The 21,473-nt window shown below is 35.5% G+C and overlaps 5 protein-coding genes across 9 annotated transcripts; 2 read left to right on the top strand and 3 right to left on the bottom strand.

Annotated features, from left to right (window-relative positions):
- Window positions 1-32: 32 nt before the first annotated feature.
- On the bottom strand, window positions 33-4,049 carry LOC119988671. Of its 4 annotated transcripts, none has more exons than XM_038833795.1 (6): window positions 3,951-4,049; window positions 3,765-3,866; window positions 3,389-3,502; window positions 3,118-3,292; window positions 2,750-2,997; window positions 33-932 (listed from the first exon to the last, which is right to left on the bottom strand). In XM_038833795.1, the coding sequence occupies exons 3-6, from the start codon at window positions 3,401-3,403 to the stop codon at window positions 816-818; spliced, it is 555 nt and encodes a 184-aa protein (XP_038689723.1). In that variant the 5' UTR covers window positions 3,404-3,502; window positions 3,765-3,866; window positions 3,951-4,049; the 3' UTR covers window positions 33-815. The 4 variants fall into 4 exon arrangements, 3 of the variants coding, with proteins under 3 accessions (XP_038689723.1, XP_038689724.1, XP_038689725.1); XM_038833796.1 differs by having other exon boundaries at window positions 2,750-2,994; XR_005465657.1 differs by lacking the exon at window positions 33-932 and adding an exon at window positions 941-1,493 and having other exon boundaries at window positions 1,598-2,997.
- Window positions 4,050-6,731: 2,682 nt separating this feature from the next.
- On the bottom strand, window positions 6,732-8,657 carry LOC119989610 (imidazole glycerol phosphate synthase hisHF, chloroplastic-like). 2 transcript variants are annotated; one of them, XM_038835241.1, is made up of 6 exons: window positions 8,337-8,657; window positions 8,133-8,250; window positions 7,918-8,013; window positions 7,551-7,612; window positions 7,003-7,151; window positions 6,732-6,880 (listed from the first exon to the last, which is right to left on the bottom strand). In XM_038835241.1, the coding sequence occupies exons 3-6, from the start codon at window positions 7,986-7,988 to the stop codon at window positions 6,797-6,799; spliced, it is 366 nt and encodes a 121-aa protein (XP_038691169.1). In that variant the 5' UTR covers window positions 7,989-8,013; window positions 8,133-8,250; window positions 8,337-8,657; the 3' UTR covers window positions 6,732-6,796. The 2 variants fall into 2 exon arrangements, with proteins under 2 accessions (XP_038691169.1, XP_038691170.1); XM_038835242.1 differs by having other exon boundaries at window positions 8,171-8,250.
- Window positions 8,658-9,304: 647 nt separating this feature from the next.
- On the top strand, window positions 9,305-10,123 carry LOC119987653. The gene is made up of 2 exons (XM_038832568.1): window positions 9,305-9,616; window positions 9,785-10,123. The coding sequence occupies exons 1-2, from the start codon at window positions 9,328-9,330 to the stop codon at window positions 9,922-9,924; spliced, it is 429 nt and encodes a 142-aa protein (XP_038688496.1). The 5' UTR covers window positions 9,305-9,327; the 3' UTR covers window positions 9,925-10,123.
- A 1,519-nt stretch (window positions 10,124-11,642) lies between these two features.
- LOC119988256 (CCR4-NOT transcription complex subunit 9-like) lies at window positions 11,643-15,852 on the top strand. Its single transcript, XM_038833229.1, has 9 exons — window positions 11,643-11,907; window positions 12,239-12,310; window positions 12,751-12,840; window positions 13,592-13,634; window positions 14,125-14,231; window positions 14,354-14,449; window positions 15,013-15,203; window positions 15,292-15,361; window positions 15,494-15,852. The coding sequence occupies exons 1-9, from the start codon at window positions 11,719-11,721 to the stop codon at window positions 15,611-15,613; spliced, it is 978 nt and encodes a 325-aa protein (XP_038689157.1). The 5' UTR covers window positions 11,643-11,718; the 3' UTR covers window positions 15,614-15,852.
- Window positions 15,853-20,162: 4,310 nt separating this feature from the next.
- On the bottom strand, window positions 20,163-21,238 carry LOC119989836. Its single transcript, XM_038835570.1, has one exon. The coding sequence runs from the start codon at window positions 20,972-20,974 to the stop codon at window positions 20,375-20,377; it is 600 nt and encodes a 199-aa protein (XP_038691498.1). The 5' UTR covers window positions 20,975-21,238; the 3' UTR covers window positions 20,163-20,374.
- Window positions 21,239-21,473: the final 235 nt, after the last annotated feature.

The raw sequence follows: 21,473 nt of genomic DNA, 5'->3' as shown, positions 1-21,473 counted from the left end.
ATGATCAGAGAGTATTTCTTCTTTCTTATATATTAAATTACTAGTCGTACACCCGCGCAAAGCGCGGCATTAATTTTATTTGGGAAATAAAGATTACCGATAATTTGTTAATATTTTGTTACCATAACGAACATTAGAACTTGAGAAAATAAGAAAATAACACAAATTATATTTTTCACAACAGAGACTATAACAAACGTAAGAAAATAAGAACATATGAAACTAACTAATTTTTCACAACAGAGAAGCTCTATAACAAACATAAGAAAATAAAAACATATGAAACTAACTAACAAAGTCAAGACGCTGTAGATTTCATATGAAGTCAAACCTCAAACTGTCTCGATTACTTCATTGTAGGCAGTAAACTCTTTAATTCTCAACCGAAATTCCAAGTTGTCCCAAACATTAATGCTAACAAAACACCACCCCTGTTACTTTTTATGGGTACATTAGGGTCTACGGATATCAATAAGGGGTACGGATATCAATAAGTGATCTACTGATTTGTCAATATGCATATACAACCAATACTTGAAACAATGGTTCATCGAATAACCTACTAAACCTGAATGAGGAACCCAGGTATCAATGGGTTCGTGGGTCGTGTATTGGTGTGTCGATTAAAAAAAAATGACTGTTGAAACTGCTAAAATTGGAGAAGAAAGAATCATTGCCACAAACTGTTAAAATTGCCAGGCCAGCCCCGAGTTCCGAGTTTACCATTCCCCAGGGAAGAAAGAGTAAGGATCAGACCAAATAAGCAGATATTCATTCCAACAGTGCTGATATAAAGCAATGACGTCCTACCCAATTTACCAGTAACAAATATTACGATCAAGGTAAATGAGGTTTTGGCAAACCCAACCGCCATAGCTGCCGAATGAAACCGAGTGGTGCCCTTCATTTCGACATCCTTTATAATTATAGACCTAAGAAATCAGTTGTTACAAAAGGAAAACCATGCATATATCAGAGATCTCATATGTAAAAGATCCTTTTGCTAATGTCTCATACCGAATTCCAAAACTAATGGCTATTGATAAACTCAGCCTCAAGAAAAAAAAATTAGTATGAACTATGCACAACATCGGGAACAACTCAAAAAACTAATATAGGAGATCTCATATATAAAAGATATTATTGTTAACGTCCAAGACCAAATTCCAATACTAACGGCTATTGATAAACTCAGCTTTTGAAAATGCACAACATGGGGAACAATTCAAAAAACTGAGAGTAGAATGAAACCTGGCAAAACATTATCATTGAATTCTTGAATGATGCATGCTAATCCAAACATAAATTACAATCACTTTCATTCGCCCGACTAACATCCTCCACAGCTAAAAGCACACAAGTATCCACATATATAAATTCCATGCCTTTATGCCAAATACAATATCTTATATCAATAAATCACTGAATAAATTATGCATCATCATAGGCCATGTGTCCTTCAACATCAATTTGCTCCTTATTTTAGTTGATCCCTAAAAAGAATTATGTAATTCAGAAGTTATAAGAAGAAGAAAAGCAATATTGAGCAGTTCAATTGTACATTTAAGTTTAACCATTGATTTTTTAAAAAATTCACCTTAACCACTGATGGTCCAGTAGCAAAGTTTTATCCCAGCTTTCTTGAAACATTACTGAAAGCTCAAAATATTATAATTCTAATATCAAATCTAGCATACCATAAGAACTGTGTTTATCTAAAAAAAAAATTCATCGTAATATTAGATACAGATCAAAACTAAAGTTATTGTTCTCCGTAATAGGATATTAAGCAATATTGAGTAGGAAAACAATTCAATTGCACATTTAACTACTGATATAAAAAATATCTCGCATTTGCAATATCACAAGAGAGGATAAGGGGAAAGGGAGGGAGGCATCATCAATGGACAATTTACTGCTCAAGTTCTCATGTGTGTGTGTGTGTGTGTGTGTGTCCTATAATGCCTACATCAATCTATGAGTATGAGTTTTGGTTCACAAATACCATTTGTGTTTGCCTAACAGTTGCATTCTAATCATTGGATTAAACTGTACAGGCAGTGCTGCAAATCAATCTTTTTTTTCACACAACTATATTAGGTACAGAGGCCATTATAGTTGACAGGTACACAACTAAATGATTTATACTGCACCCTCTTTAGGGCCCATGACACAGTGATCTTTCTTACAATTGCTTTGATTTTGACAACTCCAATGATACTTGGAGAGAAAGAAATTCCATGAGTTCGTAGAACTTTCATGCATACCCAGATATATAAGACCTCTTAAAGGTGACAAAGACATATTTCGCTAGTGAATATTGATATAGAAGCTTGTCACCATACCTTGGGCAATAATGAGGTAAATAGAGTTATCAGATTTGACACAGTATTTGATATTTGCTAGAGATTCCTAATTAAGAAAATATATTAACTCCTGAATAGAGAAAATCATGAACTCAAATTCATCGACTAAATCAAATCTAAGCTCAAGGAAAAACTCGGAAGACAATGATATTATTCTCATAAATCAAACTTGCCTTTTGAGAAACTGCGGGAACAGAGGCATTTATAGTTTTGGACCAAGTAGATACAGCATCAAGAGGTGGAGATATATACAATCCATACAATGTTAACCCAGGCCTTATTTCACTTAACTCTTCAACTTAATAAAAGCAAATATGAGGTTACCAAAGCACGTTTAACAAACTGTGTATAATTAAACTTCACAAAGTGGCAAAGCAAATTACCTTTATTGACTGCACAAATATGGTGTTAGGTCTGATAAGAATCGAAGAACTTGGTACAAAACTGTAAGTAGAACCATGAAGCCCAAAAATCAGAGTAATTGACACTGGCACACCAGCACCCGATGTAGGATACCCAAGGACAGAATTTGAAGCCAATAATTGCGGCCTCTTCTGGCACAACATTGAAAGTCTTTGAAATCGCGAATTTCTGTATTGTAACCTTACATGTTGTACATGTTGACCTTCTTCTGGAAAAAAATATATATTAATCAATATCATTCGTAATACACTAACTCATAAATAATTAACAGGCATTACAAGAAAAACATATATAAATACAATTTCTACAAACAAAAAAAAAAACTTACCTACAGAACTATTAGATAGAGTAGTATGAGATACTGAAGCCAATAATCGCAACCTTTTCTGATGCAATATCGAAATTCTTTTATGTCTCGCATCCCGGTATTTTTGCCTCATGTTGTAGATGTAAATTATTGGGAATATGATTTTGAAGTCCAATACAGCTAGGAGAAAGATGTTCTTCGAAAAGTACACAAAAGCATGGTAAATGCATTAGTATTTAATAGGGGTAAAGTTTGTACAACAAAGAACATTGAATTTCACCAAGAAAAATACCTCCATGAAATACATAGGCAGGTGATTCAGGCAGCAAACATCCAAGACACGACCATCCACTCAATCCATGAAAAGCCATTTCCAATATCATCTCAAGAATGTCCCTTTCCCTCTCTTTCACAATATACATTTTAGAAATTAATTTAATTTTGGAGATTTAAAAAATACAAAAAATACAGGGAAAAAAATAAAAAAATCAAATATCTCACAATAAACTATATATATAAAATTTAATTTGAAAAACAATTGCAAAATTATAAACTTAAACTTGAAAAACCAATTCCTAGAATTTATTATTTGAAAATAACAAACAAATACACATAAAATAAGACAGAACATGAAAGACCATTTCACAACGCAAAACATAAAAAAATACCTCCAAAATGAAGGGCACGACCAGACCTTATTTGCCTCAGAAATACTTCTCTTATACCTAGCAAATTTAAACCTCTGCTCAACGGCGATCCCCAAAATGGTCCTGCAAAAAACATATTAAAAAAACCATAACTAAATTTTGTAGTACAACAGCAAAAAACAAAAGTGGAGGGACATCCATCCAAACCTTCTTAATCTATGTTGTTGTAAGTTGTAACTTAAATCTCCTAAACAATCTTGCATGCCTATGTTGCCGAACTCCAGAACACACGGCAACAGAAAATCTGAAATACACAAATATAGGACTTAACCCATCAACAACATATATCGAAATGAAAAAAAAATATCGATTCAAAAACAACAATGCAAATATCACTCACCACAAATAATACAATCTTTTTATTGAAAGCATTTAAATTTTTATAAGGTATAAAGATAACATTCGTGTACTTTTAAAAACCACATATCTAGCAACTAACATTAGGAAACGTCAAATATATAAAATAACAAAATAAGCACATAGACATCATCAAGAGTTTTCTAATATTAGAGTGTTACCTTGTATCTCATTCTTGGGTGCACTCCATTTGAAAACACTATATAATGTAAAGAAAGATATTATTAAAGTTCAAAACCTGCAAACATATCAAAGTGTTTGAAACCATGTCAATATGTTTTATCAAAACCTGCCATGAATAAGTTTCAATAACCAATTGGCAACTAACAATACAGCAACTATGCACAATTATGCCCAATTAGAATATGGCATAGTGCTAAGATGTTTTTGGTTAATGGTTGTCTGGGACTCTAATTATTTACGTTAATAAAATTTTGTTGTGGCTTTAAACTTTTACAAACTGAGTCAAATGAATTATAGTACAGTATTGCTACAGCTGTACCATAGTAGTTTATAAAAAAATATTGGATTAAAGAAAGCTTAATATTGAAGAAGTATGTCCCCCAAGCAACTTAAAAACTTTTAAGTTTAGACTACTTGAACCAATTTTTTTGTGGCTTTAAACTTTTACATACTGAGTCAAATGAATTATAGTGCAGTATTGCTACAGCTGTACCATAGTAGTTTATAAAAAAATGTTGGATTAAAGAAAGGTTAATATTGAAGAAGTATGTCCCCCAAGCAACTTAAAAACTTCTGAGTTTAGACTACTTGAACCAATTTTTTTGTGGCTTTAAACTTTTACATACTGAGTCAAATGAATTATAGTGCAGTATTGCTACAGCTGTACCATAGTAGTTTATAAAAAAATGTTGGATTAGAGAAAGGTTAATATTAAAGAAGTATGTCCCCCAAGCAACTGAAAAACTTCTAAGTTTAGACTACTTGAATCATTTAGCATCACCACAAACTTTATTCGATTTAACATCTCATTCTGTTAAAAATTCTTTTTTTTCAGTCCTCACTACCAAAACACGAAGAATTTCGCACAAAAATTTCAACTAAAGTGTTTCCAAATAAATGTATACATCCTAATACAAACAATGAATCTTTTAACACTAAAATCAACTCAATTTAAATACATGGAAGTTTAATAATAAACTTATTCATTTAACATGATTGGGTGCATCAGAGACTTGAACAAATGACATTCAGAAAATTCAGTTATGTATATGCAACTTATTTGGCCTGAGGTTCAAATCCAATAAGCGATTCGAAATTCGCATCAAAAACTATAGATTTGAAAAAGAACCGCAAATCCATTCCCAAAACAAAATAAGAAAAAAACTATCCTTGAACTCCCAAAAGTTATTTATTCAAGACTTCACTGGCCAGCAACCTATAACCTCAGGCTCAATAAGAGACTCTCATCCACTTGAATTTTGACACCGTTTGAAGCAGATTACTTTGTCCAAAACAAAGACGCCACATCAACTTAGATACTCTGCTGACAGATGACCAGAAACGCGGATTCAAGTTAGATAAGAGAAGGAATGAATGTTGCCTTCGATTCGGCTCCGACTATTATATACTTCGGCCAATACATGCATCAGAACAATAATCGAAAGCGTCGCTTCTTCTGTTTTTCAATCAATACATAATGACTATCCAGGTTTGTTAAATAAAATAAACATTAAGTTAAATTAAATTTAACAACAATCAGAGGAGAAGAGTCAATCGCCAAACCATACAAGATATGAGGAGAAACGAAATCGGAATCGAGATGTGGAGTTGACGGGAATGGAGATGAAGCACGTAAACAACAAACGAACAACAGCTCTACGATCAGATCCAATCGGATCTGATCCGTTCAGATTCCACAGATCCTGCCGATTTGGTTTGTGGGATATGGAAACGGACATGTTTAATTGGGAGATGGAAATAGAGAAGGGGAGCAGAAGATGTAGAACGAAAAACGGCTTTTAGATTGTCCGTTTTTTTTCTGCCTCTACGATCAGATCCAATCGGATCTGATCCGTTCAGATTCCACAGATCCTGCCGATTTGGTTTGTGGGATATGGAAACGGACATGTTTAATTGGGAGATGGAAATAGAGAAGGGGAGCAGAAGATGTAGAACGAAAAACGGCTTTTAGATTGTCCGTTTTTTTTCTGCTTCTTTTATTGCCGCTAGAGACGTTTGGAGAGAAAGTGTATTGGAGAAATAGGAGAGAGCTGAGAGCGTGTGAAAAACAAATAAAGGAATTGTAGAGTGTCCACGTAGGAAGAAATAGGGAGTTTTAGAAGGCCAGATGTCAAAAAAATAGGAGCAGTTGGTAGAGCCTCTGCTTTATATATAGGTATAGATGTTGCTCGATCCTCGTATGGTTAGATCATTAGCATGTCTTTATGGTTAGATCAAAACTGCTCTAAATTTGCTATTGTCAAAAGATAAATTCTTGTCTGTATGAAATGAAATGCTACTTGCCCTTCAATTTAATCTCACTTCTTCATGTAGTAGCTATGGTGTAATATCTGTATGTTGACATAAACGGCGCTGCGATTGAATTCTAGAGCTGTTGGAGATAAAAAGTAACGCGACTAATCTGTGTCTGAATTAGTAGCATCTCTAAGGTTTCAACAATATTCACTACTTAAGTTCTGACTTCCATGCCTTCCTTCAGTAATTGCTCTTTCACAGACTGAATTGGAACCCGCAAACTAAAGGGAGTCGTAAAATAGTCAGCAAACGAAGAACAAATTTATGACCAGAAAGAGTAGATTTTATTCCCCCAAGACTTCTATTTCTATAGGTGACAACAGTCAATTTAGAGTTTCTGTACCATTATGCTTGCAAGGGCAGCAGATGCATTTATTTTCATGAGCACCTCCGAAAAGTGTTCTACAGCTCCTGCTCTACTCGCAATCACAGTGATGTTCACGGCATCCAATATAAACTTTATTAAATCAATATCAAATCCTTTCCCTTGACCTGAATAGCAAACATGTGCAAAGAGTAGGAAACATGAGCTGATCAGCAACTTCTTCAGGCACCAAATGGAAACAACAAAGAAACATGAATCAAAATATGAAACTTGGAAAGTTATGAGAGATATGCGCCCTCGTCTAATGAATATATGGGGATGGTCTCTGTTTATCTTGGTAACGTTCTTTATTCAAGTACCTTCCAACCCTAACAAAGTGTGATGCCGATCAAGATAATATTAGAGTTCAGGATACATCGTAACTGTTGATTTTGCAGATATGCTAGAGAAAGTCATGTGTGATATATAACAAGGAGAAGAAATTTTATGTTCACCAATGTTGAAACCAACTCATAAGCTTAGAGATGGAATGTGGAAAGCTATAGACATAGGCATTGGAAACTAACCTGGACCGTTCTCCTTGCTAGACTTAAAAAGTAGCTGAAGTCCAAGACAAATGCCTAAAAATCTGCAAAATCGAATAGATGAACACTTCATTACCAAAACTGATAATCTGATAGTCAGTCCTTATTTACAAGCCAAGAAAACAACCTAACATCTATTTCATCAATCCTAAGGTGACTAGACAAATGAGTGAAATGCCAACAAAATTTTACCTGCATAACATGTAGCACAATCAGGGTATAATATCTATATTCATTATTTCATTCTAACCTCATATTAGCCGTTCAAACATCGCATAAGATGAAAATTCTCTATTCTAGAAAATGAAAGATTATTAGAAAAAAACAAAAAGAGTTGCAAGATACAGACCCAGTACTATTAAGCGCATCCATTGCTGCAGCAAATGCTCCAAAGCCAGGAAAAAATGAGGCGGTCTGCATTCAAGTTATCTTCTGGAGTTTGCACCTGCATTTACAAAACTCTCAGGAAAAAAAATGATAATACAGACAAATATAATAGACACTACATATGCACAAACACATAGATATAATCATCAAAGGAGCCAACTTTGATGGTAAAAATACCAAATGAAGCTGTATAATAATCGATTTTGATATTACACATCTTTAATATAAAATCCCAGATGGCGAATCGCATTCCTCACACTAAGAACATTCCCAGCACTGTAATCAAGTAAAGTCCCTGCCGCAAAAATGAAGAGCAACAATTAATTACTCTTTTCAATTCATACATCCAAACAATGTGCATACTAAAACTGCATAGGTTACCGGAATTCCCAGCAGAGGAGGCGCGGACAGAGAGGCTTCTAGGGGACTTGAATTGGAGATAATTTTGGTGAGATCTGTTGCGGCGGAGAAATAAGAGAGACGATGAAGCAGCAGGGGAGAAAGGGCCCAGTTGCAGCTGAGGAACCAAACGGCGCCGCCTCCATGGCAGCAGCACTCGAAAGCTAACAAAAAAGGCTCTCGAGTCTCGACTTCAGAGTTCAACGGTGTGGAAGTGGAAGCAGAGGAGAAGAGAAGACAAGGAACGGTATCGTTTACAGGATTTGCTTTTGAGAAAAATAGCATCAACACCCCTCAGCTATTGACAAGAAGCATTAATCCCCTCAACTTTTGACAAAATTAAAAAAAAAAAAAAAACATCAACTTTTACCTTTTTTTAATATGCCACCGCTTAAAAATTGAATTGTAAATGTTGTGATTGCGAAGAGAATCATAAACTCTGTATTTCATAATCATATCAGACAAATAATTACTTTGTGTTTTGATTGTTGGTATGTTAGGTTTTTCATCCCGTTTGGAGCAATATTCTTGTGGTTGCGCGTTACGTTTTAACCCAATTTACCCTCTCGTCAGGTGGTGAAATTATGTGTGCGCGGAACCTTCAAACTCATGTTTGCTATCCAAAGAGCAAACTTGTCTAGTATCGTTTTTGATTATTAAAAAATGTTAGATTTTTCATTTCCCTTATAATCATGTAACAAGAGTAACAAAATAGTCGGACATGGCGTTTTCTCACATTTCACATTTCAAAATGCTCTTTTTTATTAATACTTGTGCCAGTTGATTTCCTCTATACTTGACGACACATATTCTATCCTCTCATGTTAGAATAGAATTAAAGCATCATTCTTAAACGAAACCCTAAGTTTCTTAAGAACTATGTGAAAGTATTAAAACATGCAACATATATACATCCTAGCCTCCTAGGCCTCCCTTCTCCCTAACAAAATTGGATAAACAAATCTTCCCCAAGATGATTCAACTATTGTATACAGTTATATTTACAGAAATGGCTTTGATTATGACCCTACTTTTTGCAAATCCTCTAAGAGAGCTTGTGCTAATAAGGTTATTAGACAAGTTGAAGCAAGGGAGAGGTCCTTTGGTTGCCAAAAGTGTGTCAGCAACTGTTCTGGTGGTGTTCATCTCCATCTTACGCAGCGCAATCGAGATCAAGAACCGTTCAATCGAAGCTGGTGGTGTGATCAACCCTACAGATGCCGTTCTTATGGAAGACCATTTTCTCGAGGCATCTCTTATGGGTAAGTCCTAATTAGGTTTTGGGTTTTTTTTGTAACCGACAACAACATCATACAAATTTATCTTTTGAACATCCAATATGAACCTAAACTCATAGGTTTGGAGTTGTTCATGACATAATTTAAGATCGGTTATGAATTGTGACCAAATTCTCGTATGAATTCATGCAGGATTTTGTTTATTTATGGCACTAATGATAGACAGACTCCATTACTACATCAAAGAGCTCAGCCTATCCAGGAAGGTGTTGAAAGAGGTACAGATGTTGGATTTTGAGGGAAGGAAAAACGAAGGAGAAGAAGAAAAGTAAACAAAAGATAAAAGAAATATAATATATAATATATAGATTGAAATTCAAATAATATAGTACATATGAACTGTATATATACAATACAACTCCTCAAACAGTAGCATATTAGTGCATTTGAACTAGGTCCGAGGCCCAAGTCCATCTAATTGTAGAATCCCGTGTCTAAAACTCCTATACTTCAATTTCAATTTAAAATCCATTTCTGTGCTTCAATATTATTTATAATTACAATAATTTGTTGCAAAATATAGTGATGGATATTCCAAAATTAAATTGATCAAATAAAAGATATTACAAATTAAGTCTGGAACAAAACTATAAATATATCAAAGTCCACCAAAATGAATAATCAGGAAAACTTTCAAATTAGATATGAGAAAGTTAAGCCTAGCCTAGTTCATCCTTACATGAAAATCGTGAAGTAATTGTTCTTGAAAAACTAACTGGCCACACCTAAAATGTGACATATTAGAATTCAAACAAAGGTAAAAATAAATCTTAATCCAATGATAAGTAACCACCCTTGCATGATGATCGAGAAACTTGATTTAATCCATGAGTTCCAATGAAATATGTTAATGTTTTTTTTTTTTTGATAAGCCATGAAATATATTAATGTTAGTTCAAAAAATATTAATCGACCAAATCATAGATATGATCGACAAATTAGACCTCAAACAAAAGTTAAAACATAAAATTTAATCAAATGAATGAATAATCGTCATTGCATGAAAATCGTGAAAATGGACTTACCACCAATAGGATGGTATCAATTTACGAGCAGTTGGTGACAACGAAGATTGCGTAGTTTATAATTTAAATTTCAAAAAGGTATAAACCGCTTGTGAATTGACACTGTTCCATTAGTTCTGGTGCATCACATCAACGTATGACGTGATCAAATAAAAGATATTACAAATTGTCTATAACAAAAGAAGAAGCAAATCAAATTTCACCAAATTAATAACCACTCGTGTAAGGAAATTTCCAAAGGTGCGATGCACGGGTCCGGAACATGAAATTATTAATTAATCAAATTAGATGCGACAAAGTTAAGCCTAATCCATCCTTGTATGGAAATCGTGAAGTAACTGTTCTTGAAAAATTAATTGGTCAGATCATAAAAATATGACAAATTAGGCTTCAAACAAATTTTAAAACAAATCTTAATCCAATGAATAAGTAACCACCCTTACATGAAAATCGAGAAAATTAACTTAATCCATAAGAAATATGCTATTGTTAGTTCAAAAATAATTGACCAAATCAGAGATACGACAAATTAGACCTCAAACAAAAGCTAAAAGACAAAGTGAATAAATAACCGTCATTGCATGAAAATCGTGAAAACTAACTTAACACTAATAGGATGCTCTCAATTCACAAAAAATAGGTGATAATTGTACGAGTAATTGAAAATAAAGTTAATTCAAATTTCAAAAAATACATAAACCGCCTATGAACTGTTTCGTTGGTTTTGATACACAACATCAACGTATAACGTGTTGCGCTATAAGTCTATAACCACTTAATAATTTCTCTAGCATATTTTCACCTAATTTGTGCTTAAACATGAAATTCAGTAAGGACAAGAAAGACAATTCGCTCCATTTACCAAAAAATCTGACTAGGATTGTACACGTCATCGTTAAGGGTCCCACAAGTGTGGCCCTCTTCAATCCATCATAATAAATAGAAGACCCTCTCCATGGTTTCTTCGTCCCCTCGATCTTGAGAAGAATTGCAGAGAAAGGCAAGGGAAGTGCGAGAAATTGTAGCTTTTTGGTTTCTGAGATGGCGAATTTGCCCCAATCTCTCTCCATGAACCCTCCTTTTGGTGGTGGTGGACCGACAGCGACCACTGCGGGCGCTGTTGCCGGATCTCAGCCGGGGCAGGAACGCTTAATGGCGTCGGCAGAGCAGTTGGTGCTCGACCTCAGTAATCCTGAACATCGAGAGAACGCTCTAGTGGAGATTTCCAAGGTAACGATTTTCTATTGCCCTTTTCTACTATTTCTCGTGGCGATGGCTTCTCTAATTCGATTAAAACAATTTGACTGAGGGGATTTAGGGCCCAGAATATAGAGGGAGGATTGGGGGTTTTATTTATATTAATTTTTTGGTTTTTTTTGGAGCTTGGTGTGGTTTTGAACATGGGAAATTCGAGAAAATTGAAATGGAATTAAGGTGTTAATCTCTTAGTACGTTACTTGTTTCCCAATTTTGCTTCTTTCTTATGGAATTCCTTTGTTATTATTGTACACCTCTAGAGGATACTTAATAAGCTTGCGTTTTTTTTTGTTTATTATTGTAGAAGAGAGAATTGTTTCACGATTTGGCTCCATTGCTGTGGAACTCCTTTGGCACTATTGCTGCACTGTTACAGGTACTCTTTTCTGTAGTTGTCAGTTGGCTTTCTTTGCTTGTTTTCCCTTTAGATCTCCGTTGATTTATGGGGCTTAAATTAAATTATTAATCTTTTTGACTTCTGATTATTTAATTTATTTTGTAGAATATTTAGGTTCTCTTTGCTGTCAAACATCGAATCAGTTTCCATTTATAAAGTAAAGACAAAGAAACTGAATTTGTGATTCAGTGGTGTGGATGGAGATGAGAAAATTTAATATATCTGCCAATAAATTTGGTTCAAATAATTTTTTTCTTGCTATTAATATTAGGTTCCGTAATTTCATTTGTTTCTCGAACTTGTTTTATGAGGAACTGGAGGCTCTGTTACTGATTGCTGATTCTCACAACCTTTGTCCTTCCCCTCTTGTTCTTGAGATGCTTTCATCATTTGATTTCCTTTTTCTCTTCAATTTGCAGGAGATAGTTTCAATATACCCCGTTCTATCACCACCAAACCTGACTCCAGCTCAATCAAATCGAGTTTGCAATGCTCTTGCTCTTCTTCAGGTTATATACTTTTAAATTTCAAGTCTCTGTGGCGGTGTGGCTGACTGTTTTACTTTCATTTCTTTGTATTAATGCTTTCAATAATACCTTTTTAATGGTTATGTTAAATGATTTCTATATTCTTCATTTAGATGACGTGATGAGTTAAACTACTTTTAGAAAGGTGAGTCTGTGCAGCACTTATGGTTCAAACAAATAGGTGGGGTGGCTTAACATTTTGGGCTTTCAAATGTAAGTAATAATTAAAATATATGGTTCCATATGCCATCCAAGGCTAATTATTATTCAGTCTACATGGCGCGATTATTCTTCGCCTTCCTATTATAATTTATGGGGCTCAAATAGGCGGGTGATGCTATAGTTTAGATATAAATGTTGCCCTGGGTTCAGGGCCTTCAGGCCTCCTGCCTCAACAGCCGAAGTAGTATTCTGCCTTATTCTAGCTTTTAGAGCGACAAGTTTCGTGGTTTGAACATGTGATGTCTAGGTTACAGAATAACATCACTACTGCACCAAGATTTGCCATTTTTGGTTGTCAAATATCCTACGTTGACATTTTTTTTTTAATCTTTTTTCCCCGAAAATGTTGAGTCTACCGAGTTTACTTAGTTTTATGGTTTTTCATGTTTGCGAAAGTAAATTATAATCTAGCAATGCGCACGTTAAGTGAATACTTAGTAGCCCTTGTCGTTGTGAATACTTGTGGTTGAAGACATTTCTCATTCTTAATGGAAAATTTTCCCCCATGCAGTGTGTAGCTTCTCATCCAGACACAAGGATGTTGTTCCTCAATGGTAATATTTTTTTAGCATCAATAACATACTTTCTTTGTTTCTTTTCCAAGTCAGTTCTATCCTCACCTAGCAGAAATTTCAGCATCGTGTACTTTTTTGTCCAACATTAGCAGAATAAATTATCAAACCACTAAGAGAGCATTACTATCGACAAAACCAGGATAGTACATTGATTAGAGAGTAAAACTTGAGACTTTTGAACTTCACACAGCAAAATTTGTGGTTACATTTATTTGCTTTCTCATGAACAGCAGCTCTTCTTTGAAAATGAGCACTAGCACAAATGGTTTTTTTGCCCTACTTTCAGTGTCTTTAATATATCATTATACTGGGAATTTTTTATTGTGTTTAATTGGGCGTCATTCATTAGGGTCTCCATTCTCCACCAGTTTTACTTCAATTGAGTTAAGTTTGTTGTTCATGGAGTTGCAGATATTTTGTAGATTCCCTTGTTCGGTGTTTCTTCTAATAGATCAATTTTCCATTGCAGCTCATATACCTTTGTATTTGTACCCTTTCCTCAATACAACTAGCAAGTCAAGGCCATTTGAGTACTTGAGGCTTACCAGCTTAGGCGTCATTGGCGCGCTGGTTAAGGTACTTTTGTTGTTTAAACTTGGTTCATGTTCTGATGCCTTTTAAATTTGTCTTGAAATGAAATTTTGTTGCAAGCACAATTACCGTTCAGTTTAAAGTCTAGAGTGTTGTTCTTGTACCAGGTTGATGATACTGAAGTTATCAGCTTCCTTCTATCAACAGAAATAATTCCCTTGTGCCTGCGAACCATGGAGATGGGCAGTGAATTGTCAAAAACAGTTGAGTATTGATCTTATGTTTTGATTTTGTAACACATGTGCATCTTTGGATCTTTCTTTTGTATTCCAGGTGGCAACTCAGTGTTTCATATAGACAATTTTGAGTGCATATTCCTTAATCACTGCATCCTTTGCTGAGATTCAAAATGAACATGGAGGGATTCTCGTAGCTTTTAAGGTTGCATCCTTAATGAGCAGTGGCTTGTCGTTTGTGGTGCAACCGTGCAACGGCTACGCTAGCTGTGTATTGCATGATCTTTCATCACCCAGGGCAGATTTGATATGTTTTTTATTTGTAAATGAATGCTTCTCTGAAGAAAATGGCGGATACTAGTTTGATTTCTTTGGTGAACTGCCTAATAATATATTCTCCATGTTTGGCAAAGGCTCTGCTTTGTTATAACCTTTCTGAATTAAGCACGTGACACGTGCTCACTTGTGCTGATCCGCTTTATTGGGAGGGAGCCGAATTTATAATTGATTAAAATTTTCTAGAATGTCTCATTTTAGAATGATACTAATACTCTGTGTTTCACTTGTGTTGTTACCTTCCATGATGAAAGGTTGCCACATTTATCGTTCAAAAGATTTTGTTGGATGATGTGGGCTTGGACTACATTTGTACTACAGCGGAGCGGTTTTTTGCTGTAGGTCGAGTTTTAGGGAACATGGTTGCATCACTTGCTGAACAACCCTCTTCGCGGTTGTTGAAACACATTATACGCTGTTATCTTCGACTTTCAGACAATCCAAGGTTGGTTAAGAAGTTTTCTTTTTTCTTTTATTTTGGATTGTCACTTTCATGCTTAGGATACACATTCACTCTGTTCCTTTTGATGCAGGGCTTGTGATGCATTAAGAAGTTGCCTCCCAGACATGCTAAGAGATGCCACCTTCAATAGCTGCCTTCGTGTATGTAATATGATGTTATTTTGGTCATTGTATTCCATTATTCAACTCCTGCAGACACACATACTAATTTTCTTCTGTAATTGGTTAAAACGATCATTCTTTTTTTAACGGTTGTCTTTTTTATGCGTCCAGGAAGATCCAACAACAAGGAGGTGGTTGCAACAGTTGATTCAGAATGTTGGTGTGAACGTGAATCGCGTTCAAGCATCCCTTCAACCCGGGGGAGGATTTGACCATATGCTGGTGATCTAGAATTTTTCTCTGGGTTGGTGTCGAATCTGAGACTTCACAGTGGACCATCTTTGCAACAATTCCTGATTCATCTTTAGCTTGTTCCTTTTTTGTTCATAGTATCTAGTGAGTGAACTTATATTTAAGAATTGGGGTTGAAAGGAAAATGCCAATGTTATGGCCTTTATTGTAATATATACTCTTTGTTTTATGCATCATTTGAAATTTCAAATCTCAAGATCTCTTCATCTTTTATTGTCCATTGATGGCATACTTTGAATGCTCTGTGTTGATCAACCACTCATTTCCATTTTTGCACCTTGAACACCTTCCTTATTTAAGAGGCCAAAGTGTAGGGAAACAGAATAGGACTACTTTCATTCACCTACACCCATTTACATTTCCACTTGAAAGGCAGAGATCTCTGCAGAAAACAAGAGATTACAACAAAGCGTATGATCATTTGGAGTTGCTGAGCACTCTCTCATGGGTACTTCTTTAATTTTATTTTCTTCTGAGTTTTTATTTTCAGTGATCTGTTTGGTTGCTGAGAAAATGTGGGAAAGAAGAAAAATTTTGCTTTTACTGTTTGCTTTTGACCTTAAACTGGTATACGTGTAGGTGATGTGGCCATGCTGTTACTTTGTTTTCAATAAACTTTTATGTGTTTTACTTGTTTTATTTTTCGGTAAAGGTGAGAACTTTTTGCATACAAAGTTGAGATTTTTGTGTCATGTGCTTTGTGTTCTTGAACCTCTTTGGTGGCTGAGAAAATGCCTGAAAGAGTAAGTTGTTCATGCTAAACTTGCATTTTTGTTTTCCCACACGTACATGAGTTTGTCATGCTATTCCTCATGAAATCGTTATTTCAACTGCATTGTTAATCTCTTATTGATTCTCTCTTTTAAAACTGAAAGTTTCACTGAAAACTCCATGACTCTTATCTCTTGATGCAAATCTCCTCTGCTTCTGTTTGTGTGTATTCTGAACCATATTCTTGAGATACCTTTCACCGTGCAGCGTCTTCTGATATGGAAGTGGATGTTCCTGCAGTCGAGAGGATCATCAACTACAGCTTCAAGAACAAGCAACTCCTTGAGCAGGCACTCACCCATAGCTCCTAGGCTGCCGGTGCAGACTCTTATGAAAGGCTGGAGTGGGTTGGCAAAGATGCTTTGCAGCTCACAGTCAGGTATTATTTGTTCTCAGCTTATCCTAATTTTAATCAGGAGCGACTTTCACTGTTGTGTGCTGCCAACACTGGCACCAAGAAACTCACGCACGTTGCAGTTCAGCACGGGCTGTATCAATTTTTGAGGTGCGATTCATCTGCTCTTGATGATGCGGTAATGAAAAGGCAATGACTCTGATTGCTTAATGAGTTTAGCTGAGTTTTTTCACTATGAGAATACTTTGCTTTTGACAGTAGATTTTGTTCATTTATTCTGCTATCAAATTAGGCAACAGAACATATTACAATTCTATAATCGTCGAGGATCATTGTTTATTGAGATGTTACTGTTATAATGTTACAGGTGAACGAGTTTGCTGATGCACTGAGTAAAGGAAACGACACGATCAAGGCCCCGACAGTTCTTACTGACATTGTAGAGGCAGTAGCAGGTGCCATTTGTTTAGACATGGAATTTGAGAGTCCATCATTTGTGGCAAAGCTGTGGATGGTATGTATTTTGATGAAAATTTGTTCTGTATTTTTTGGTTTTTTCCATCAATTGTTTAGTGCTTGAACTAAGGCATTGTTCTTATTTTTGTTTATAGATCCATAGGGGTCTTTTGGAGCCTCTTGTCACAAATAAGGACTTGCAGCAAAAACCCTAAAATCTGCAACAAGAACTTCAATACCAGGTGAGTTGCTCTAGCTGCTGTTTTTGAGTGAATTGAACATCTATGGAAAGACTGGTCTTGTAATAACTTCACTACATTTCTTTTCTTAGTTTAACAAGTAGTTGGAGACTCATGTTTTTATAACTTTATTTGCAAGAAAATGGTTGTTAATGTTAACACTTTGTCCCAGATGAGATCGGCATAACCCAACCAATGGCATATAAACGTATTTTCTGGGCATAAAAACCAATGACGACAGCCTAATGAGAAAAAGTTGTGCAGGTCTTTGGTCTAAAGTGGGCAATATTGATTTGTAGTGTTTTGGGTTAGATTTTCTAACATGGTATTGGAGCTAAGACTCAATCTATATGAATATGATCTTTACCTATCCACTTGTTAATTGGGTCTAGCATATATAACTCAGTCCACAAGTGCGAGAGAGTGTTACGACTTTATCTTACATTAGAAGCACAGGTTCAATCCCTCTCACACAAACAACGCATTTTATGGGCTTAAGAATCAATTACGATAGTCCAAGAAGAATAAAACTGTACTGACGCTTGATCCAAAACAAACAATAATTAATTTGTACTGTTGGGGTTGGATTTTCTAACAGTTAGCCACTTAAGCTGAATATTCTACTGTGAAAATGAAAACCACACAACATGGGTCTCCAAGCCCAATAGCAGGTGACAATCTTTTTCTTAAGCCCATATTAGGTAACTTACTCGGCCCACGACCCCCAGCTATTATTTGTGATGCAAGCATATATGATAGTTTTATCCTCTCTGTTTTTCTTATCCAGTTCAACAAACAAATACTATGGTGTCGTTCTCGGTATTCAAAGAACAAACTTGTATAGTATCGTTTTTGTAAACCCAAAAAAATTGTAACTATAGTAAGTATTCATGAAGTATTTTTGTTATTTCATCTATCATAGAATATCATCTCCTGCTTTTGAGACTCCTAATGTTACAGTATTAACACTTTACCAGGTCAATAAGATAAGAATCTAAAGATACAGATAAGATTTTCTTCTTTGGGCCATCTGGGTTTTTTTTCCCCTTCTCTCTGGTTGTCTCCAAAAAGATCTACACACACTAAGATAAAAAGAACCAAAAAAAGCTTTATGGAGTGAGTAGTAAAACCAAAATTCAAACACAATGTAATAGTTAAGGCAAACCATGAATTTATTTTCTAAGGTTGAGCCATAAAATGTCAGTGTATAATATATAGTTATAGTAACTTCACTTAATATCTCTTGTGGTCATGCACTGAGTTTTGGTTCAACTACCCCGTCATCAAGTGAGAAATTTTTGTGCTTGCAGGCCGTCTGAGTTTAGGTCCCTATCATATATCCAAAGGGTACCACTATATATGTTAGTTTAGCATATGAAATTTGGGTATCAGAATGTTAGGGAGGACCAATTAAAGCAAGATAAGGGGATCTATGTGAACAACCTCTCCATGGAGCACCACAAATTCCAAAAGGCACAAGAGGAATTTCTAAGCTCATTGACAGCAAAGAAAATGCCATCACCTCCATACAATGACCTAGAAAAAGAGATTCAACTTTAATAACAAAAGGAGGGTAAACATACAAAAAGACAAAAATCTTAGAGTACCTCCATTGTAAGAACATTCAAGGTACGTAACTTAGCCCTACAAACACACGTTCAAGAACTGGTGGGATTGCTTCTTGTGGGAATTTTCTTATCTTGTGAGAAAAGTACACCCATAATCTTATGTATATGTGTTTGGGTTATGTCACCAATACATGATCCTTGCAAGTTGATTTGGTAGGATGTGTTAGGTTACAATGTACCTATATCAATTTGTCAAGAAGCTAGCTAGAAAGTACAAGGAAAAACAAAGGAGATTCTATGTTTAGAATCAACTTTCTCAAAAGATGAATGAGCCTATAATTGACAAGAAAAAAATTATCTCACAAAAATTATTGGATAATGTTTATGATGTATGAAAGTTATTGTTTGAAGAATTTGAAGAATTTGAGAGGGATGAGAAGGAATAGGTGAGAAGTAGAAGGAGGTGAGAGAGGTTTGAGCTCAAACCACTTGAGATATTATCCACGCTCTGGGCCGAAGTCTCGCATGATCAGACCCAATTTAGAGTACGTTTATTTATTGTAATATGTAATATGTAATATCATAATAGTAGTAAAATTGAAATAATTTTTGTCCTTCAAAAAGGGTGCCTCACGATTTGTTGAGGGTTCATGGTGATGGAAATTCTTTCCCTGCACAGCCTACCTGAAGTACTAAATTGCCTACAATCTTTGGAACTGTTTTCTTATTTCTTCGTCTTCATTCAACCAAGTAAAGTTAAGGTACACATTTGTTGTTTTCTCACAAGTTGTGACATGATTTGAATTGTAATGGAGCCTACTGTAAAGGTGATCAAATCCATTCCCAACACTACAACAGTTGTTACAGGACCAAAGGTACTTGTCGATAGCCCAACTAGTTCTCTCCAAATTTAGGGCGTAAAGAATCTCGCCCGATATCTAGAATTCGATTATCAACCTGCGTAACTATTTTAAGTGGTTTGCACGGGGTCTTAGCCCATACTAACCTGTCGGACAAACTTGCGTGTGTGCCTAGTTCAATCCAACTTTAGGTTTAGTGGTTGTCCAAAGAACAAGCCAGCTGAGATTTTCTCATTTACCAAAAAAATTGGTACCTGTCTAGTGAATGCACAAGGTATGAAACAACTTTATCTGAACTGCTGTTGAAAGATTTAAACATGAACAATTTACATAATTAGGAATTGTATGTGAAGAGAAATAGAAATGACAAGCATGATCACTTCTGCTACAAACTAGTAGAAACAGAAATATCTACATACCCCAATGAGACCAATGATCCTAAGACTGATTAATCGTATGATAGACAAGATTGTGCAAGCATAAAACAATTCCTAGAATGCTTTCTGATAAAACCCATGAATCTTCTTCCATGATTCTTCCCTCTGCATCTTCAACTGTTTGTAAAAATTCCCAATGAAAATCTCAGCTTTGGTGAACAACTCTTGTCCACTAGGAACCATGACTTCTTCATCTTCTTCCCCTTCACACTCCATCTCCTCTGCAGCCACTTCTTCAGCTTCAATCTCACCACCTCCAATGAAGAAAAGGCTAGGCATGGAAGGACACTTCTTCACTTCTTTATCCAGCATACTCAAACTCACAACTTTCTCTGACGACGATTTCTCCATAACTTTCGGCCCAGCCTTCTCACTGAATTCAAGGACACTGGCCTTAGCCTCAGCAGAGCCTTCTTGTGCTGATCCAGCTACCAAAGGCTTGGTTGCAGCAGAAACAGCAGGCCTTTTTTCCTCCAATGGCTTGGACAAAACCGAGAGGAAGCCGGCTTCGACAGCAAGTGCTATAATGAGAAGATTAAAGATGAAGTAGAGATAAGCAGGCCTTAGTGAGGATGATAAGAAGGGTGTGATAGAAAGTAATGCAGCTAATAGAGAAAGCATTAGAATTTGGGATTTCTTGAATTTCTGGTTCATGGTGCTCTAACTGTTCTTTAGAGGTTGGGGAATGAGGAGGAGGAGGAGCTTATGGTTGTAGAGATCAAGTAAAGGCTTGCGGACAATATATAGAGAGAGCATCATAGATCACTACAACAAAAATGCAATTTTGCAACAGTTCCGGTCAAAAAAACAACTACAAAAAGATATATCTATATATGAATAGACAAGAGTTAGTCCCATGAGAGCCGCCTTGTTCTGTTGTTTCACATAAACCTTTTATCAGTCAAGTGGCAGACATCATTTTCATGTCCCAAGCTATTCAAATTCCACAACAAACTCAAATTCCACAACAAACAACAAGTCTTAATCCAATACTTACAGAATCCCACTACTTAATTCTCGATTAAACTCCATTCATCAACTAAAATAACCAAAGTGAAATGTGTTTTCAATTTCAATAACAATGAGTCCTGTACTGCTATGACATTAGTTTACACTTCTATCAAAAAAAAAAACATTAGTTTACACAACCCAT

This window comes from Tripterygium wilfordii, chromosome 21 (assembly GCF_013401445.1).
Source record: "Tripterygium wilfordii isolate XIE 37 chromosome 21, ASM1340144v1, whole genome shotgun sequence".
Lineage (NCBI taxonomy): Eukaryota > Viridiplantae > Streptophyta > Magnoliopsida > Celastrales > Celastraceae > Tripterygium > Tripterygium wilfordii.
This window is presented reverse-complemented; position numbering and strand designations above follow the sequence as displayed.

What these genes read in the sequence shown, in the direction of transcription:
- LOC119988671 (XM_038833795.1), bottom strand. An exon ending in TCTATCTAATAGTTCTGTAG is followed by an intron (nt 2,998 to 3,117) that starts GTAAGTTTTTTT and finishes ATTTTTTTCCAG; the next exon opens with AAGAAGGTCAACATGTACAA. An exon ending in TATTTGTGCAGTCAATAAAG is followed by an intron (nt 933 to 2,749) that starts GTAATTTGCTTT and finishes CTGATTTCTTAG; the next exon opens with GTCTATAATTATAAAGGATG.
- LOC119989610 (XM_038835241.1), bottom strand. Translation starts at nt 7,988, where the DNA reads ATGCAGACCGCCTCATTTTTTCCTGGCTTTGGAGCATTTGCTGCAGCA. An exon ending in GATGCGCTTAATAGTACTGG is followed by an intron (nt 7,613 to 7,917) that starts GTCTGTATCTTG and finishes TCGATTTTGCAG; the next exon opens with ATTTTTAGGCATTTGTCTTG. An exon ending in CTGCCCTTGCAAGCATAATG is followed by an intron (nt 6,881 to 7,002) that starts GTACAGAAACTC and finishes GACTCCCTTTAG; the next exon opens with TTTGCGGGTTCCAATTCAGT.
- LOC119987653 (XM_038832568.1), top strand. Translation starts at nt 9,328, where the DNA reads ATGATTCAACTATTGTATACAGTTATATTTACAGAAATGGCTTTGATT. An exon ending in TCTCGAGGCATCTCTTATGG is followed by an intron (nt 9,617 to 9,784) that starts GTAAGTCCTAAT and finishes GAATTCATGCAG; the next exon opens with GATTTTGTTTATTTATGGCA.
- LOC119988256 (XM_038833229.1), top strand. Translation starts at nt 11,719, where the DNA reads ATGGCGAATTTGCCCCAATCTCTCTCCATGAACCCTCCTTTTGGTGGT. An exon ending in TCATTGGCGCGCTGGTTAAG is followed by an intron (nt 14,232 to 14,353) that starts GTACTTTTGTTG and finishes TTCTTGTACCAG; the next exon opens with GTTGATGATACTGAAGTTAT. An exon ending in CGACTTTCAGACAATCCAAG is followed by an intron (nt 15,204 to 15,291) that starts GTTGGTTAAGAA and finishes CTTTTGATGCAG; the next exon opens with GGCTTGTGATGCATTAAGAA.
- LOC119989836 (XM_038835570.1), bottom strand. Translation starts at nt 20,974, where the DNA reads ATGAACCAGAAATTCAAGAAATCCCAAATTCTAATGCTTTCTCTATTA.